The following is a 14,824-nucleotide window of genomic DNA, read 5'->3' as shown; positions in this document are numbered from 1 at the left end:
ACTTGACTGCTCTGGACAAATTGCTAACTTTTGAAAGTGTCAATACCAAATTTAATATAACTGACAAGCACCAGTATAATCAAGTAGTTAAAGCAATACCTCAGGCAGTCCTGTTAATGGCATCAGACTTGCACAAAAACAAAATTCAGGCAAGTCTCCCATCACTCATGTTGAATGGTTACAGGCTAAATGATTCCAAACTTACCAACTTTGCTCTTAGAAATATACTTAATAAAGAAATTTTCCCAAATCCATCATCGAGAAATTCAATCCTAAATTTTTTCTCCAAAAAAGAAGCTCAAATTTTAAGAGCTAAATTCTTCAAGTTTCCGATTGCCCCCAAAATGAAAGAAAATCATTTCAAAATTTTCAATAGAATCTATCCCTCAGCTGATTTCTTAAGCAAACGATTTGGTTTTGAGAATAACAACATCTCCTTTTGTAATGAACACACTGAAACTACAGATCATCTGTTCTATGAATGTATGTATTCTGAAGCCTTTTGGGATGCCCTACATCACTGGTTATCTAAGTATGTACCACTTCCTGCTTTTGAATGTGAAAATATTTTGTATGGATTTGTAATTGATAACTTCTTGCTAGACATGTTAGTGAATGTCATTGTAATACTAGGAACATTTTTCATACACAAATGCAGATTTCTAAAATCTAAACCTGTTTTTATTGTGTTTCATAAAGAAATGTCTCTATTCTTCTCATCATTGAAACATGTGAAAAAACGGACTGCTGTGAAACTTTTTAACATGATTAAAGATATCAAACTCATGGACAACCCCTAACCCGTCGGACATTCATGTGGACAGACCCCTTTTATTTTATTAGTTTTATTTTATTTGCTCTTTTCTTTCTATTCTGTATGACTGTTTGTGTTACTTTTCGTACCTCTTTGTACGACTGTTGATGTTGCCTTGGTTTAATAAAATGGGGAGAGAGAAAAAAAAAAAAAAAAAAAAAAAAAAACTTCACCACTTCCTGAACTGCAGGAGGCTCCTTGTTTCCTGTGTTTCATGATGGGACGAGCTGATTAATCCAGGTGTCCTGCCCTCTGTCACCACAACAGTGATGGTCAGACACACCTGCAGTAACCAGCTCGTCCTGGCATGAAAGACAGGAAGCGAAGGAGCCTCGTGAAGTTCAGGAAGTGGTTGAGTTGTGAGACTCACACCGCGTGCTGCTGTGTGTGTCAGGCTGCCCCTCCCCCTCTGCTCAGCGCACCAAGCAGCGCGCACACAGGGACGGCGCCGCGCATATTGACCAATCACGTGCGCCTTCAAGAGAGAAAAGCGAGAGAGAGGAATAAAGCTTGTGGGAGGGAGCGGGGAGCCGTCCCGTCACTAAATCAGAGTCGCTGTGATGTCTCCCGGCAGGAAGGAAAGTTAGCTCCTCTGCTAGCTCCAAGTTTTACACCTTAGCAAGGTTTCTGCGATTAAAGTGTCTTTTCCCCCGAGTCTGTCCACCTCAGCGCCTCCAGAGGACCGAGCGTCCTGCCTGTGGAGTCGGAGCAGAGGTAACAACCGCCCGCAGCGGAGACATCGGCCCGGATGTTGGTGAAGACAAACAGTCATGTCCTCCGGGTGTCCTCTCTGGGTGTTTGCAGAATGCTGTCCACGGGGGACGTCCAGGGTGGTCTCCGCAGGCTGGAGGCTCTCCTGCGGGGGATAAAGTACCCGGGACAGGTGGACTACAGTGGGTAAGACCTGAGTGTGGACAGTTAGTGTCCTCCAGGTGTCTCCACCATGTTTACAGAAAGGGAATGTGAAAGGTTGTGTCCACCTGACTCACTGGGATGTTTTAAATTGAGTGGCCTTCCCTGGACAATCTTGATTAAAATCAAACAGTGAAATAGTCCTGCTGCTGTCCTGCACTGAGTTCATGTTATTGTACAAAGTAATATATTGATCTGAGTTTTTAATGTGAAGATGCTCACATCTGAGAATTATAATGATTTAGTAATTATGAGATTTGATCCTGTTTCCTTCAATCCAACAATAAAAGCAATCTCAGAAGACATGCTGACTATTCACTTCCTCAGAAAAACACATCTTAGACCCACTTCATGAGCAATGTCACCACGTGTCTGTTTATTTTTATTATATTAATTACTTTATTAATAAAAGAGGAATAATGGACACATTTGGGGCATGTTTAATTCAGGACAGGACACAGGTCCTGAATAGTGAATAAGATGTGCCGAAAACATGTAACATGTTGTAACAGAAGTGTGGATCCTTTACAGAGCGCTAACCTGTGGTTGTAATCAGGGTTAATGCCAGTGAACCAGACCTACAGTTTAATCTGGAGTTTTTTCATAATAAATAAAATAAGCTCCTAGGAATGTTTTCAGACCTTAAAAGGGAGTTAAATATGTTTGCCATCATCCTGTCAATGCACAACATTTTATTTGAATGTTTGACTTCATCATATTCACACATGTCACAGATGCATACTGTTTTTAAGAGATCTGTATTTGAGTTTCAGTATTTACTGTATGTGTAACTCCTGTATACCAGCTTGAAATGTTGTTTCTTCACACACCCTCAGAGTTTATCATAATAACCAGTCTGGATCTTTGAGGGCTTTAAAATCCTCATCTTCAGCAGCGCAGGCCAAATTGTGATGTGTGCCTCCATGGCAGCTGATAATCTGAGATTTATGACAGATAAACACCTGAGAATGATTAACTCCAACCCAAATATACTTATCATCTGTCAAATGCACAGGTAGAACTGATTTATTTCAACTGATGTCGGCCAGTGATCCTGATCTCTCTCTCTCTATCTCTCTCTCTCTCACACACACACACACACACACACATGCATGCACTCACAGCATTGAGTCTGCTGACATGAGACCGTAGTAACTGGAAGTGGAGGGTAACTGAGAAGCTGTCCAGTGTGTTTTGCAGCCAGACATCAGTTAGCTGAAGCCTTTTAAAGGAGCGCTCATCCTCACTCCTCTCGGCGTGCTGTGTGTGTGTTCACTCCAAACCGTCTGTCCTGCTGCCGTCGGACGTCCCATTGTTGTGGTGTGTCGCTCCTCAGACTTTCCAAAGGAGATCCGGCAGCGGTTCTTCCCATCGTGAGCTTCACCCTCACCTCCTTCTCTCCGCTGTTCGCCGAGCAGCTGATGGCGGCCGGACTGGAGCTGACGGGAAAGACCGACCTCCGGTTCACCGACGGTCTTTACAAGGTGGCACTGCCCCCTCCCCTCCACAGGAAAACACTGCGGCTATTTACCCATGTCTGTGTGTGTGTGTGTGTGCAGATGCTGAGGGATGTGTTCCACTATAAGCCCGTCCTGACCAAGCAGCAGTTCCTGCAGTGGGGGTTCTCCCAGAGGAAGCTGTCCATGGTGTGTGACGTGATCAGCCTGGTGGTGCAGAGACACAAGCAGCTGAGGAAGGTACGGAGCCGTTCGCCTCGCGGAGCGTCCGTCCGCACAGCTGCTCATGTCTTTATGTCCTGCAGGACAGAGTCCGGGGTCCAGGCCCACGCGGAGGGAGCGGGGAAGCCGCCGCCGCCGCTCGTCCTGACGCTGTATGAAGCTGACCTGCCGGGAGCATCGGCCTCTGACCTCTGACCTCTCTGCTCATGCTCGTCCTGTTGGCTCTCGCTGCAGGTGCTCTCCAGGCCTCTGGTTGTGTCTCACAGAGAAACTCCTGCTTCCCTCCCACTGTCCTCCCATTCGTCCCGGGTGTTCTCACCTGATCCTCCTGAGAACCAGACTGCAGAGCTGCCGGTGGAGCTGCCGGTGGAGCTGCCGGTGGAGCTGCCGGTGGAGCTGCCGGTGGAGCTGTCACCTCCACCTGACAACAGTCTGCATGTAAGAACCAATCAGGTTTCATCCCTGATTAGGTTTGAATTTTACACCTTTTAGACAATCAGTGTGTTGAAGAGCTGCTGTCTCTGCTGGTTTGGTGCTGCTGACGGAGGTCGCTGTCTCTCAGTGGGTGGAGGTGGAGGAGCGGCTGTCTGCGGTGGAGTCTCAGCTGGGTTCAGTGCTGTCTGAGCTCCGCAGGCTGAGTGTTCTGGAGAGCCGCCTGCAGAACGTGGAGCGGACCGCCAGCGCCAAGAAGGCCGAAGAGGAAGTCATCAGCGTCTCCAGAGCGAGCTGGGAGAACCTGATGGGTCGACTGGCACTGCTGGAAACACAGCTGGAGCTGAGCAGCAACACACAGGTACCGCACAGGAAGCACAAAACCACACAGGCTGGTTGAAATTGTTTACTTGCTCAGCCAATCACAACACAGCTCTTTGAGTTTTGCTGCTTTAATTTGTTCTTTTTGTTTCCATCTTTTTTCAGGCTGCTGTTTCACTTCCACCACGATCCTCGCCCTCCATCACCTCCACCACCACCTCCACCTCCTGCTCTGTGAGTGTTCCTCTGAGGTGAACCTCTCTGGACTCTGAGTGCGTCATGTTCTTTGCGTCCGGGCTCTGCCGTGGCGTCTCTTCTTCTGCCTGGGGCTCGGTGTAGATTCGGTCCAGACTGTCCTCGTCGGGCCTTCAGAGCTGTTTTCTTTCTGTCCAGGAGGATATAAAGGACAGCCTGGAGAGGATCACCAGCATGTGAGTTCTTCATGATCTCCTGAGAAACCCTGTCCCACTCCCTCTCCTCTGCTCTCACAGCTTCATTCATTCTGTCCCTGGTTCAGTTCTTTGTTCAACAACAGTTTAGTTCAATTCAGCTTTATTTATGAAGTGCCAATTACAGCATGGTCGTTTCCAGACACTTCTACAGAGAAAACCCAACAGTTCAGCAGGGGCCTGGGGCACAAAACCAAGACCAGGGGATTCAGTCAGGATATCTAGGTTATCCTGGATGAACTAATCCATGATCCAGTTGCTCTAAAGTAGGATCAGGCAACGTGAAATATGTTTTGACGTAAGTTACCGTGGAGATTGATTTATTCAGTCCCATCCCTTTTTTCAATGAGATTCCCACAAATGGAAAGTAACTATTCTGTTGCTCACTAGCAACATACCCACTGTCAGGATCACTGATCACAGATGTTTAAATCCTGTCAGTTTGGACTCATTATGATCTTAGATTTGTTTACAATCATTGGATAACAGTTCTATAGACTTTATATAAATGGACATTTCATATCTTACAAAAATAAAGAGTAACATGACAGTCGGTCCTTAGTTGAATAATAATAAATTAGAGCAGAAAACATCAGTTTTAACTGAAGTTACAGTCACATCCCTGATTTTGGGAGTGGATAACCAAAGCACCTCCAAGAAATATGATGTAAAAAAGTGAAAAAACAACAACAGTGGTTTATTTTTTTATGTGTGAATATTATAAACGAACCACTGTGTTCTGTGTCAGCCAAAAGGTGAAGGTCATTCAATGACCTTTGAACTTTTTTCTGCTGACTGCTTCCCTGACTGAGAGTAATAAAACATGGAGCTTTTTGATGAAACATCCACTTATTGGACACTGATTGATGCCCTTGAATAACAGGAAGTGAGAGGAGTAGGACTGGACACTGGTGTCCTGGACACCAAAACAATCAGAGATTAATCCTAATCCGGGTTTCTTAATCTCAAAGAAGATCTGTTGATATTTAAAGTGAAGAATATAAGTTGGTTTGTGAATGAGTTCTTATTATTTAGCTTGTTTTTGTGGCTATCATCTTATCCTTGCCTCCATGTCAGTTTGTTTTCCATCTGTCAGCCGCTAATGTTAGCTTAGCTTCTTTCCACACCGATGTTCTGCTGCTTCAGTGTTGTAGCTGAAAGGAGCAGGAAATGTCTTCTGACACTTGATTCAAGGAAGCAAACTGAAGAAAAGCAGACTGTCAGCAGGTTCTCCAGCTCTGCTCTCCACAGCCTCTCCACCTTCTGCCGGTTCAAACCACTTCCAGCATTTGAAGGATGTTCTCGCAGGCGGTGGAGTAAAGACCTCCTGGTTAGCTTAGCATCGGCCGGCTCTGTAGCGGCCACGTTCTACCTGGTGTTGTTCTCTCGTGTGTCTTTTAGGCTGAAAAGCACATCCAGCCTGCTGAGGCCCGCTGACGCCTGCACCGCTCCGTGAATCCAGCCAGGAGACCGTTCAAGCTCTTTCATTTGTCTTCTGCTGATGGTTTCTGTCTGGTTTCCAGTCCCCACTGACCGCTGATGGCTGGAGTTTACATTTCTCTAGAAGAGCTGTGTTACTGTGTTATTCCTGTGTTTTCTAATGTGTTCTGTGATTTGACTACGTTTGTTTTTAGTGTTTTTACAGATGAGCTGTACTGTGAATAAACCAAAAGTAATGAAACCTTGAATGTTGGAGCTGATACTGGCAGACAGCAGTGAGCTCACTGTGTGGCTGAGGTGATGGAGCGGTGTGGTGGCCATCTTGGATGAGGATGATCCCTTCCCTCCTGGAGAAGGCCGGTCTGTGTGCAGTCTGTTCAGACATCCAGGATGTTGTGTGTTTTCTGTCAGCCTCCAGAAGTGAACCTGCTGGAGTCTTTCTCTGGTTCACCTCGGTCTCTTCATCTTCTCTGTGGATTGATTCTTACAGATGTTGAAGGAATAATTGCAAAGTTGAAGAATTGAATTACAAAGTTCTGTGCAGGAGAAGAGAATGACACGAGAAATAACACGCATAAGATAAAAGAAATCACTGCTTACACAAAAGTATTTTAAAGCATTTTTAGCTTTAAGTTCTATGAACTGATCAAAAGTGACAGGTTTATAAAAGTCTTTCATCGATGATGAGGGTGAGTGTGTTCACCTGAAACCGTTTAAAGAAATAAAACAAGTTCATCACACACACACTGAATCACCATCAGAGGGTCAGACAGGAAGTAACATTTCTAAACCACTGGAAGAGTGTTTGGTGGTAATAGATTACTTCTTTGAACTACTTCAGTAAAGAACCTGATCTCACAGGTTCAAACATGAGTGGACTTTAAATTCATGTCACTGAGCCGAGCACACAGCTCAGCTGCTCATCCCACAAATGCATGTTCCTGACAAACGTGTCTGTGTTCCTGAAATTCAACCAGCTGTTCACAATGTGTCAGGTTGTTTTATTTTGACCAAAAAGTTTGGCTACAGGTGACTTCAGAGCACAGAAATGTCAGTCTGACAGTCATAGGAAGAGTTAATGGGCCACAGCAGTGGATTCAGGCTGAACGGGCTGTTCCAGGGCTGTTTGGGGCGGACACATCCAGCAGGGGGCAGTAAAACTGACTGACTGTGGGGTAGTTTTCACCCTGAGCTGTGGTTGACAGGAAGTTCAAACTACTCCGTCTCTCTTAAAACTGCCTTTAACGTTGACTTTGATTGGCCTTTTATCCAGCTTTCCTGGTTTTATTCCGTTCCTCTGGCTGTGTGAGGGTCGTGGAAATAAACTGAGCAATAACAGAAAAATCCGATCTGATTCTGATTCACTGTCAGCGTTTATAACCACAGCATGGAAGAAACAGCCTCAACAGCAAAGAAAACAACTGTTTGGATTTAGGTTATTGGATGAGAGAACGTTCAGTCAGTGTGAGTTCATTCTGCATTCACTATGAAGAGGGAGAGAGAGAGGGAGAGAGAGAGAGAGAGAGCGAGCGAGCGAGCCAGATCGCTCCTGTCAGTCGGCACTGAGGGCGCAGAAAGCCCAGAAAGACGCGGGAAATCTCTTCCTGTTCTGCAGTGTTTCAGTCTCGTGGATCATTCCGGAGCAGACATGGAGGACAATCAGCTGACTGAATCAGCACGCCCCAACAGGTCAGCCGTCTCTTTTTACACAGTTTGTAGAACATGTAGGAGGTCTCACCAGGAGGGAGACGGTCTCATGTGGATTCAGACTCTGTCTCACCAGGAGCGAGACGGTCTCATGTGGATTCAGACTCTGTCTCACCAGGAGTTTCTAGTTGTTGGTATTTCCGTGTCAGGACGGCCTGGCTTGTCTGGCTGAACCTGTGTGATCAGGCTTCAGGTTCGTTTGCTTCCTTGAGTTTAGTTCAGTCCCAGCAGGCCGACCTGGACCCAGGAGACCATGCACTGAGGGTCCTGGACCCAGGCAGGGCTGTTTCTAGACCCCCTGGGGGCCCTGGCAAGAGGGACTATGGGGCCTCTCAGGCCCAGAGTCATGATGAATGACTTTCTTTTCTCTGTGCTGCTGGAACACTGCATTTCCCCCCCTGTGGGACAAATAAAGGACTTTCAATCAGTTCAAATCAATCTAAACTATTCAAATGTCGCCGTGTGATAACATGAGACAAGGCAACAGTCACATTTGATTTGTAACTGTAGATAGCATTTCTACATTTGCAGAAGAATAATAAATCACAATAGATGTGTGACCAAAGATATCTGTACTTCCATTTAAAAGCTGCCTTTGAATGATCAGGACTCTGTCCTGTTTGATTTATTTTTTGATAAGCCTTCTGGTGCCCCCTTGTGGGTGTACGGAAGCACTGCAGTCACAGCTGCTGGTCAATAGAATGAGGTGCAGGTACAGACATGTGGACCTAGTCCAAAGCGGTCCAGCTGTGAAAAATACAGTCAGCTTTGCAGTCTTTTCGTTTTCATGAATTAAAATGAAAAATGAAATAATTATTTTCTCAAATCCAGAAATTGATTCAGAAATCTAAAGCAGTGCTTAATTGAATGATTAGCACCTGTAGAATTATGTCGATTTAAGGATTTTAGGTCCAGTAGTTTTCCATCTGGACTCGGTCCAAAATAGTCTTTTTAAAATACAATCATCTGTGTCCAGGAGGGTTTCAACAGGGTCCTGAGAGGCTGGAGCTCAGCTGCGGTGAGCTGCAGCCGTCTCAGGCCTGGACACACTCTGCTACAATAATCCAGCCTGCCTGGGCTAAATGGATGAAGTGGTTTCAGTGGACAGTAAACAGGAGCTCAGTGAAACAGTAACTTCACTGTGTGGACGGACTGGTCGGGTAGTTTGAGAAGAACGTCACAGCCGGGCCTTATAGAAGCAGACACTGGCCACAGACGGCTCACCACCACTCACCACTTCCAGATGTCTTCCTTCAACCGGGGTGTGTGTGTGTGTGTGTGTGTGTGTGTGTGTGTGTGTGTGTTCTTGTATTTCTATCCTTGTCGGGGCCAAATGTCCCCACAAGGATAGCAAAACGTGGAACGACGTGCCTTGTGGGGACCTTTTTCCGGTCCTAAGTAGGAGAAACAGTGTTTTCTTGACCATGTTGTTGTTACTGAAAAAAGTAAAAGTGCAAAAACATTTCTTTAGGGTTAGGCTTTGTTGTGGTGTGGGTTAGGGTTAGGGTAAGGGTCAGGGTCAGGGTTAGGGGCTGGACATGAATGGGAGTCAATGGACGGTCCCCACAAGGATAGAAATACAAGACTGTGTGTGTGTGTGTGTGTGTGTGTGTGTGTGTGTGTGTGTGTTTTCTAGTAACACAACCAGGAAGAGAGACGACTACCTGGAATGGCCCGAGTACTTCATGGCCGTGGCCTTCCTGTCTGCACAGAGGAGCAAAGATCCCAGCTCACAGGTAGGTTGTGTGTGTGTGTGTGTGTGTGTGTGTGTGTGTGTGTGTGTGTGTGTGTGTGTGTGTGTGTGTGTGTGTGTGTGTGTGTGTGTGTGTGTGTGTGTGTGTTGTGCTGAGCGCTGGTTCCCTGCCTGCAGGTGGGCGCCTGCATCGTGAACCCAGAGAATAAGATCGTGGGGATCGGCTACAACGGGATGCCGAACGGCTGCGACGACGACCTGCTGCCGTGGTCCCGGACTGCGGACGACCGGCTGGACACCAAGTATCCCTACGGTGGGTCTGTGGACGTCCACGCAGACGGCAGTCTGCACTGAGAGCGGACTAGAGGGGTTGTCTGTCAGCGGTCACTCTTCATTCTAAGAAAGTCTTCTATCAGTACAGGGGTTTGGATCCATTTATCACCATTTATTGCTTTTTCTCTTTGGTATTTTTGACTAAGAGCAATATTTTTTTTATTTATTTATTTATTTATTTATTGAGATAATTGAGTAAATATCCCGACACGTTTCCACAGCTACAGAGGCTTGTTAAAGTATTGATCCTCCCTGAACTTTTCCACAGTTTATCACATTACAGCCGTAAATGTAAAAGTAAATGCGTTATATTGGCTTTTCTGTGATGAACCAACACACCGTGCTGGCCCATGGGAACTGTGGAGGAGCTGCAGAGGTCCTCCGTCTGTCCTCAGGACAGCTGTCAGTCTGCACAGATCAGACGAGCTGGACCCTGAACGTTCGGTGGAGGCAGCATCATGCGCCCCGGCTGCATCAATCTGACTGAGGCTCTCAGACTCTCCAGCTGGTCCGGCTGATGCTGAGGGGATTTTTTAAGGGGGCTTTCACACCTAACTCGTCTGGTCCGGACTTTCAGACTTTTTCGTTTGGTCCGAACCAAAATGGTAGGTGTGAAACCTCCCTTGGACCCTGGTCCGGACCAAACAACCGGACCTTGGTTCGACCAAAATAGGTGGTCTCGGTTCGGACCAAACGGGACCACGGTCTCGCTCCTGCCCAGTGTGAAAGCATTATTTTGAAAGGTTCGGACCTTCTTACCATTGACAGGAAATTACGACACGAACTACCGGAAAAAGAAAGCCATCACCAAAACAAAATGAGCCGCGGGAGCACATGGGGAGAGGAGGAGACGAAATGCTTAATAAGTATCTGGTCGGACGATTTTGTAAGGAGCCAACTTGAAAAAGTTCATAAAAATGCAGAAACTTTTCAGCTGTTTTCCGAGAGAATGAAAGAAAGTGGATACGAAAGGACGGGGGAACAGTGCCATTTAAAGATTAAAAAACTGCGGCAGCAGTACACAAAAGTGCGGGATGCACTGAGAAAAAGCGGGGCATCAGCGATTGAAAAGGATAAGTTTCCCTTCTTTGAGGACCTCGACAGCATTTTAAGTAGTCGTCCGACTAGCTCACCTGTCAACGTTGTTGAGTCTGCATCACCTGCCAACCGTGAGCCGGAGCTAGCGACTGAGGAGGTGTCGTTTTCCACCGAAAACAATTCGGAAAGCGGTGAGTAGCTCATCTTGTCCACTACGCTTGTAGTAGACATCCATTCATCCCTGTACATTACTTATTATTTGTCTTTCTATTGCAAATCTATCGTGCTTTTTTTCAAATGTATGCAGAAACACAACCAACTAAAGTGGTGTGTTACATCATAAACACTACAATAGCTTATACTGCAGGAAAACGGCATCATAAATTACAGAAACACAGTAGGAGGTTTATTTAAAATATATGTAACGAATATATCGTATTTTAACATTTGTGCAAACTTATTCTCATTCACAGATGTACACACATTTTTAAGTCACTGTAACTCTTTTCAAAATCCACAGGAGAAACAGCAGCTGTGAGCACTGACGAGGAAAAAGGGCCTGCCCCAGCATCTGTTTGTCGTCACAGGAAGAGAAAAAACAAGACTGCAGAAAGAACAGAAGACTACAAAAGGCTCATGGAAGAGGTAAACCAAGCAGAAGACAGAAGACGGGAACGGGAGGATGCAGCATTTGAAAAATGGATGAAGATGCAGCAAGAGATTGAAGAGAGGCGCTTTAGGATGCTGCAGGAACAGCAGGCAGCCACAACTTCAATGTTCATGAACATGATGCAGACATTAATTCAAACAAAGTCCCAGCAAAGCCCTGCACAACAGCATGCAACATCTTGGGGTCCAACCATGCATCAGCAGTATTATCCTGCTCCCCCATCTCCAGGAGAATGGGCTGCTCAGAGGTCTCCACACACACTGCCTCCACAGGCTGCCCCAGGTCTCTGTGACCAGATGCCACAAAGTGGAGAAATAAGCAGTGGCAGAAAGGACTTCTGGCAGCTGTAGTTTCTTTCACTGAGCCAAGGCCAAAAAAATGAGGCAAGTTCAAGTTAAGTTTGGAGTTAGAAAGAAAACAGAAGGATACAAGAGTACAGTTAACTTCAGTGAGGGCTTCTTGTTTTTGAGTTTACCATAGGTTCAAATAATACAATTCAAATACATTGTTTTGCGAAAGAATAAAAAGGCAGTTATGCTGATGTTTGTAAAAGAGCTGGGTTTGTTTCTTTAAGGCTCTGTTTATCTTAAACAGTTACATGTGTTAAAATGTGTGGTGAAGAAACAAATAAGATTACAAATATGTTTGACAAGGGAAGTGTTTGTCTTGAATGAATCAGAATGATCTGAGCATCAATAAAATCAGCTGGACAAATGACTTTCTTCTCAAATTTTGACTCTTTCTTCATCTTTATTTTTGTTCAATGAATATGATAGCTTCCCAAATGTTAAACAAGCACAAGAAAAAAAGTGAACTCATACAAGGTTTATGACATTTACAGGAATATGCAACATTTATTTTGGTTTATTTTTAAAACTATCCAAATTATGTATTCAGGAGAAAATTACATGCTATCAAACAGAATCCAAAGTTTTTTCAACTGAGAGATGACTAACATCATCTTCGAGGAAATTTCATATTGAAAAAACAAGCAGTGAGAACAAATATGACACTTCACTTTGTCTCAGTTAAATGAGTTACATTATGGAACAGCTGCAGTGATGAACTCAAAGTATGTATGGTAGCAGAGTCTTTATTTCGCCGTCAGTAGATTCTCCTCATAGCAACTTTAAGTTTGAAATAAAACATTCATTCATTCATTTTGAAAAAAAATGTTTGAGTTCAACAAAAAGCAACACAAGGTCATTGAGGATAAAAATAATGACTTTGTTTCCTTGGTGAAACAACAGTGAAAAAACAGTAACTCCAGTAACAATCACTTTCAAGTATTTCTTGTACTTTGAATTGATCAATGAGCAACGTCCAAAGCACACTTTACTGCAGAGCTGAAAAATGAGCACACAGTGCATTTCTGATATTTGCCCCACTGTCACCACCAATCTGACGGTCTGCAGGGTCCGGCCTTTGATCATGTACATCATTGTCACTGCAGATGTACTCCTCATTATGACTTTCACAGAAGTTATGAAGAATGCAGCATGCCAAGACTATGTCACTGACAAAGAAGACATCACAGTCACATCTTTTTAAAAGGCATCTCCAACGTCCTTTCAAACGTCCAAAAGCTCGCTCCACTGTCATTCTGGCTTGACTCAAGCGGTGGTTGAATGCAGTCTGCTCTGCTGTGATCCCTCTGCCCTCTTGGTAAGGTTTCATTAACCAGGGCAGCAGTGGATATGCGGCATCTCCCAGAATGACAAGAGGCACATCAACATCTTGAATGGTTTCCTGCAAACTTGGCAAAAGTGTTCCGTTCTGTCCTCTCTCATACAGGGATGAGTTTGAGAGAACGCGGGCATCATGAACCCCTCCCAGGCCAGCCGATGTTGACATCCCAAAACTTCATGTTGTGGTCCACAACACCCTGTAGGATTATAGAATAGAAGCCTTTGCGGTTGTAATAATCAGCTGGGTTGTGAGAAGGTGCCAGAATGGGAATATGGGTGCCATCAACTGCTCCTGCACATTGTGGAAACCCCCATCTGTCATGGAATCCTTTGACTATTTCCACAAATTCTGCATCTTTCGGTGTGTGTAGATATTGTGACTTCAGATTATCATTGATAGCAGCAACAACTTGTTGAGTGAATACACAAGCACTGGACAGTCCCACACCAAACAGATGAGAGATGGATCGGAGCTCAAGATTTGTTGCGAGCCTCCATAAACACACAGCCACACGCAGCTCCACTGGCACTGCCCTACGGTATCTTGTGTCCTGTCGAGTGAGCTTTGGACGCAGAAGTTCACAGAGATGCCTAAAAGTTGTTCTTCTCATTCTGAAATTGAGCAGCCAGTCTCTCTCTGTCCATGTGTCGCATGCGTGCTGCCACCAAGCATGGCAGCGTGCGTGGGTCCAGAGTTTCCTATAAGCAGCAAGAGTGAAAAAAGACAAAAACACATTAGTAAATGCAGTTTACAAATTGTAATTTTAAGAAATAATCCGTTTTTTTTTTTTTGTTTTTTTAGCAAGAATAGTGACCAATAGGACACAAACCAGCACATCCATGTGAGGCTTTATATATTTATATTTTAAGATCAAGATTAATTTAAGATCAAGATTAATTTACAATACAAAGAAAAGTTTATAATGGGAATACTATATATATATATATATATATATATATATATATATATATATATATATATATATATATATATATATATATATATATGGGAAATTCTCCAACTATTTGTGTCCCAGGCAGAAATAACAAAAACCATTTTTCATTTTTCATTTACTTGATACAAAATTGAACTTTGTTTTCCTCTGAATGCTGGACTAAAGCAACTGAAAATATATAATATGTATGTAGTTTTATTACAACCACCATCAGTTAATGTTTGTCTATATTGTGGTGAAGTAGAACAAATCAAAATATTTCTAAAAATATGTGTTGGATTTTATGAAAAATTTCACAACCAAATTTGACTGCAGTTGGAGAATCACTCATGTATAAAACAGTCAATGTCGTGACTTAGCACTTATTCAGTAACATTACACCGCACAATTCATCTCACTTTACAGATATTAACCAACAGCCTGGACAGGGTGGGCTAACAGTATAGCTGCTTACGTGATCACTAGAAGTGTTCCTTACTGTGTTGAATAGCGATTTTTCAAGAACGGGAAATTTTATCGCAGTTAAAGTAATACCTCACAATTGAAAGCTTATGTTTTCATAAGTTTTATACCACATACCTTTTCTCCCGAGTTGGTGTTGTGATGGCTCGCAGGATTGCATTTCGTCTCTTTTCCTGTCGACGGCGGTAAAAGTGTCGCCTGATCATAAAACTCATGAAACGACGTCGGAT

General features: G+C 44.3%; 1 protein-coding gene across 5 annotated transcripts in view; it reads left to right on the top strand.

Moving 5' to 3' along the window:
* Positions 1–1,313: 1,313 nt before the first annotated feature.
* LOC115390429 (deoxycytidylate deaminase-like) overlaps positions 1,314–14,824 on the top strand; it is a 45,911-nt gene continuing 32,400 nt past the window's right edge. The window contains exons 1-11 of one of the 5 annotated variants that reach the window (XR_003931673.1): positions 1,314–1,528; positions 1,619–1,711; positions 3,063–3,210; positions 3,286–3,423; positions 3,489–3,557; positions 3,640–3,843; positions 3,953–4,198; positions 4,324–4,392; positions 4,552–4,589; positions 9,391–9,490; positions 9,625–9,760. Coding sequence is in view for 4 of the 5 variants with exons in the window: in XM_030094299.1 (XP_029950159.1) it covers positions 1,620–1,711; positions 3,063–3,210; positions 3,286–3,423; positions 3,489–3,557; positions 3,640–3,843; positions 3,953–4,198; positions 4,324–4,392; positions 4,552–4,589; positions 9,391–9,490; positions 9,625–9,760 (1,240 nt within the window). In the remaining variant the exon portion in view is untranslated. The other 4 variants (XM_030094300.1, XM_030094299.1, XM_030094301.1 and 1 more) reach the window with 4 other exon arrangements.

The sequence above is a fragment of the Salarias fasciatus genome, chromosome 6 (genome assembly GCF_902148845.1).
Source record: "Salarias fasciatus chromosome 6, fSalaFa1.1, whole genome shotgun sequence".
Classification (NCBI taxonomy): Eukaryota; Metazoa; Chordata; class Actinopteri; order Blenniiformes; family Blenniidae; genus Salarias; species Salarias fasciatus.
This window is presented reverse-complemented; position numbering and strand designations above follow the sequence as displayed.